Source organism: Penaeus japonicus, unplaced genomic scaffold, assembly GCF_977035675.1.
Source record: "Penaeus japonicus unplaced genomic scaffold, GWHDUDI00000001_assembly GWHDUDI00000036, whole genome shotgun sequence".
Lineage (NCBI taxonomy): Eukaryota > Metazoa > Arthropoda > Malacostraca > Decapoda > Penaeidae > Penaeus > Penaeus japonicus.
The window spans coordinates 2,360,186-2,365,185 of NW_028234438.1; the positions used below are offsets into that span (position 1 = coordinate 2,360,186).

The window sequence follows — 5,000 nt, forward strand, 5'->3', positions numbered from 1 at the left end:
TCGTTCTTACTCTATGTTTTACTCTATATTTCCCTCTATGGTTATTCATTCTTACTCTATGTTTTACTCTATATTCCCCTCTATGGTTATCCATTCTCAGGACTCCATATTTGAAATCCAGGTCACCTCTAGATCTTACAACCCATATCTTACTCACATCATGTTTTTAGGTATTGTTAATTTTATTATTTTTCATGTCTTCTTTTTTTCTTCATCTCATACGTAATTAGATTCTATCACCACGAGTTTCTTTCCTCGCTCCCGGCGCTAAGTTATGAGGTCTCCCTGTGGAGTCCGGGTCACGCCTGGCTCTTCCAACCTACATCTTACTCTTATGTAAACTCTGGAGTGCTCGAACCCCTTGTGATGAATGGGAGTTCGACTTACTTAAGGCTTGGTACGTGTTGGAGATCTGGGAGAGTGAATTATGTCACTTTTTTTTATAAGGATGAGGAGGTAGAGTTATGTTTTATGGTGTTGATAGAGTGATGGATGGGCTGTTGTTTTTTTCTGTTTTTTTCTTTTGTTTAGGGGGATTTTTTTTAATTTTTTTTTTATACATGTACCTTCTTTCCGTCCGGTCAAACATAGACACATTCGCTTACTCGCAAACTCAAACAAACGCGTGTACACACACACACACACACACACACACACACACACACAAACACACACACGTGACGGTGAGTAAGATAAAAAAAAGAGAGATATAATAATAAGAAGAAAATGTATGACATAAAACTAAATTCAAGCAAATCAAACAAATCCGTTAACCAAAATTTCATGAAGAAATAACATCAAAAGTTGATCAACATTACAGAAAAAACAACAACAAAAAACAAAACAAAACTGAAGACCTTTTTTTTCTTTTTTCTTTTTCATTCCGTCTTGTAATGAGAAAGTCTCATGCCTTTGTAATGAATAACTTTTATTCCTCTCTTGAAGAATTCCCTTAGCATCTGCGGCATTTAGTTCTTTCTTGGTTGCTAATCTATCTAGTTGTAGACTCGTTTGTTTGTGTTGCAGTAATGATCGTAACGATGATCCCTCTTGGAGTATTGCTGGTAATGGGGATGGACTCGGAACTGTCTCCTGGCGTGAATTAATCTAAAAAGTTATTAATCAAAATGAGGAAGATAAAGGTATTGATTATTGTGAGGAAGATAATGGTATTGATTATGGTGAGGACGATCATGATACTAATTATTGTCAGGAAGATAATGGCATTAATTATTGTCAGGAAGATAATGATACTAATTACTGTGAGGTGATTATGACAATTATTGTGGGGAAGATAATGGCATTAATTATTGTCAGGAAGATAATGATACTAATTATTGTGAGGTGATTATGACAATTATTGTGGGAAAGATAAGGGCATTAATTATTGTGAAGGAGATGAGAACTGGAAATCGTTTACATATCTAAAATAAAACTGTTATAGCCTCTTTTAGCTGAAATCAAGCAGTAAATATCGTTTCTCTCTTGTATACAGCTTAAAGCGATTACATCAGCCTGCCCCTCCTCCGGCCCATAACCCTTCCCCTCCTCTTCCTATCTCCTCCTAAACGCACTCTTTTCTTTCCTTCTTTCTTTCCTCTTCCCCTCCTCGCTGTCGTCCCATAATATTTTCCCTTTCCCTTTTTTTTTCTTTTTTTTTTCCCTTCCCCTCTCTCTCATTCCTTCGTCCTTCTCCCTCCTCTGCATCCCCTCTTCTTCCTTGTCTGTTTTTCGTCTCCCTTCCCCTCTGTTCTCTTTTTTTTTTCTCCTCCTTTCATCTCTCCTCTCCCCTCCCTCCTCCCGCCCTTCCCTTCGTCTTCATTCCTCCACCCTCCTCCTTCTCCCACTCTCTCCTCCTATCCCTCCTCCCTTTCTCTGTCTCTCCTCTCTTCTTTCCTCCCCTTCTACCACCTCCTTCCCATCCCCCTTCCTCTCCCTACTACCTCCTCCTTTTCTACTATCGCCCTTCCCTTCCATTCTCTCCCTAACCCCCACCCTCCCCCCTTCTCCTCCCGACCTACCCCTCCCCACCCCCCTCCAAAAGCTCCCCACGCTCCCTCCACATCCCTTCCCCCCTCCCCCCTCCAAAAAAAAAAGAGAGAAAAAGAAAAGAAAACATGGCTATTCACATCCATCTTGTCTGTGGAGAGTCCTCGTGTAATTTTCACAATTCCCCTTTCTGACTGAGAGTCCCAACCTCGGAGACCAACGCTTGATTAATACGTTTGGCGGCGGGGCTTGTCTCCCCTTGTGTCTGCCCCCCCCCCCCTACCCCCGTCCCCCCTCCCCCTCCCTTGGATTTTCCTGTTTTTCTTTGGGAGGAAAATCTTTATTTCAAGTGTCCTTTTTTTGGTATTTTTTTTCCTTATTCTTTTGATTTTTAGATTCGTTTTGTTTTTGTTTTTTTTATTGATATTTTTTGTTCGTTTTGTTTTTGTTTCTTTTTATGGTTTTGGCGTTTGATTCTTTCTGGAGAGCTTATTTGAGACAGTTTATTTTGATACTTATATATTCTTTTTCTTTTCTTATTCTTTGATATTTAGTTGTCTACTTTCTATAAAACAAATTGCTTAAGTTTCATTTTTTTCACCTTTGATAGATTTGATTTTTTTTTCAACTCTAGCATTTAATAATTCTATGACAGTCTAGATATTAATTTGATTTTTTTCAACTCTTTTTTTTACGAGATAAAAATAAAGAAACTGAAAAATGTAAAAAAGTTAAAACAAACAAACAAACAAAAATGTGAACACAAAAAAAAGAAACATAATAAAATAATAAACAAAAACATGCAACGTTTCGAATCAGCTTGAACTCCTCCTCAAAAGATCAAACCGAAATGAATCCTGTATCTCATAAACTTAAGGAAAAATCTATTACTTACTCGAAACGTCACTATCAATTGTTGTTCTCGTATTTGTATTTCATTTCACAAGGAATTAATCTTATCATCGTCCGACAAGGAAACCTATTTTTTATTCGAAACGTTGTTGCTTCCTTATTATGGTTTCATTTCCTGAGGAGTTAATGCTACAGTTGCCCTGAGAATGAGTTTATTTTCGAGCTAATGTCACTGTCGTTTAGAGAAGGAGTTTATTTTCGAGCGAATGTCACTGTCGTTTAGAGAAGGAGTTTATTTTCGAGCGAATGTCACTGTCGTTTAGAGAAGGAGTTTATTTTCGAGCGAATGTCACTGTCGTTTAGAGAAGGAGTTTATTTTCGAGCTAATGTCACTGTCGTTTAGAGAAGGAGTTTATTTTCGAGCTTATGTCACTGTCGTTTAGAGAAGGAGTTTATTTTCGAGCTTATGTCACTGTCGTTTAGAGAAGGAGTTTATTTTCGAGCTTATGTCATTGTCTTTTAGAGAAGGAGTTTATTTTCGAGCGAATGTCACTGTCTTTTAGAGAAAGAGTTTATTTCCGAGCTAATGTCACTGTCTTTTAGAGAAGGAGTTCATTTCCGAGCTAATGTCACTGTCGTTTAGGGAAGGAGTTTATTTTCGAGCTAATGTCACTGTCGTTTAGGGAAGGAGTTCATTTCCGAGCTAATGTCACTGTCGTTTAGAGAAGGAGTTTATTTTCGAGCTTATGTCACTGTCGTTTAGAGAAGGAGTTTATTTCCGAGCTAATGTCACTGTCGTTTAGAGAAGGAGTTTATTTCCGAGCTAATGTCACTGTCTTTTAGAGAAGGAGTTCATTTCCGAGCTAATGTCACTGTCGTTTAGGGAAGGAGTTTATTTTCGAGCTAATGTCACTGTCGTTTAGGGAAGGAGTTCATTTCCGAGCTAATGTCACTGTCGTTTAGGGAAGGAGTTTATTTTCGAGCTAATGTCACTGTCGTTTAGAGAAAGAGTTTATTTTCGAGCTAATGTCACTGTCGTTTAGGGAAGGAGTTTATTTTCGAGCTAATGTCACTGTCTTTTAGAGAAGGAGTTCATTTCCGAGCTTATGTCATTGTCTTTTAGATAAGGAGTTTATTTTCGAGCGAATGTCACTGTCGTTTAGGGAAGGAGTTTATTTTCGAGCTTATGTCACTGTCGTTTAGAGAAGGAGTTCATTTCCGAGCTTATGTCATTGTCTTTTAGAGAAGGAGTTTATTTTCGAGCTAATGTCACTGTCGTTTAGGGAAGGAGTTTATTTTCGAGCTTATGTCACTGTCGTTTAGAGAAGGAGTTCATTTCCGAGCTTATGTCATTGTCTTTTAGAGAAGGAGTTTATTTTCGAGCTAATGTCACTGTCGTTTAGAGAAGGAGTTTATTTTCGAGCTTATGTCATTGTCTTTTAGAGAAGGAGTTTATTTTCGAGCTAATGTCACTGTCGTTTAGAGAAGGAGTTTATTTTCGAGCTAATGTCACTGTCGTTTAGAGAAGGAGTTTATTTTCGAGCGAATGTCACTGTCGTTTAGAGAAGGAGTTTATTTTCGAGCTAATGTCACTGTCGTTTAGAGAAGGAGTTTATTTTCGAGCGAATGTCACTGTCGTTTAGAGAAGGAGTTTATTTCCGAGCGAATGTCACTGTCGTTTAGAGAAGGAGTTTATTTTCGAGCGAATGTCACTGTCGTTTAGAGAAGGAGTTTATTTTCGAGCGAATGTCACTGTCGTTTAGAGAAGGAGTTTATTTTCGAGCTAATGTCACTGCCGTTTAGAGAAGGAGTTTATTTTCGAGCGAATGTCACTGCCGTTTAGAGAAGGAGTTTATTTCCGAGCGAATGTCACTGTCGTTTAGAGAAGGAGTTTATTTCCGAACTAATGTCACTGTCGTTTAGAGAAGGAGTTTATTTCCGAGCGAATGTCACTGTCGTTTAGAGAAGGAGTTTATTTCCGAACTAATGTCACTGTCGTTTAGAGAAGGAGTTTATTTCCGAGCGAATGTCACTGTGTTCTTGAGAAAGTCACTCTCTCTTGTTTATTGCTCATAATGGTTTCATTCCATTAGGAGTTAATGTCACTGTTGTAGTCTAGTGTAGTAAGTAGTCTATTCTTACTCGATAAGTTGCTATTC

General features: G+C 38.2%; 1 protein-coding gene across 1 annotated transcript in view; it reads left to right on the top strand.

Moving 5' to 3' along the window:
• The window catches only part of SerT (Serotonin transporter), a 70,677-nt gene that overhangs the window by 20,721 nt on the left and 44,956 nt on the right, over positions 1–5,000 (top strand). Inside the window, exon 6 of the mRNA XM_086531655.1 lies at positions 101–175. Within this exon, the coding sequence (XP_086387781.1) occupies positions 101–175 (75 nt within the window). The remainder of the gene's footprint in view (positions 1–100; positions 176–5,000) is intronic.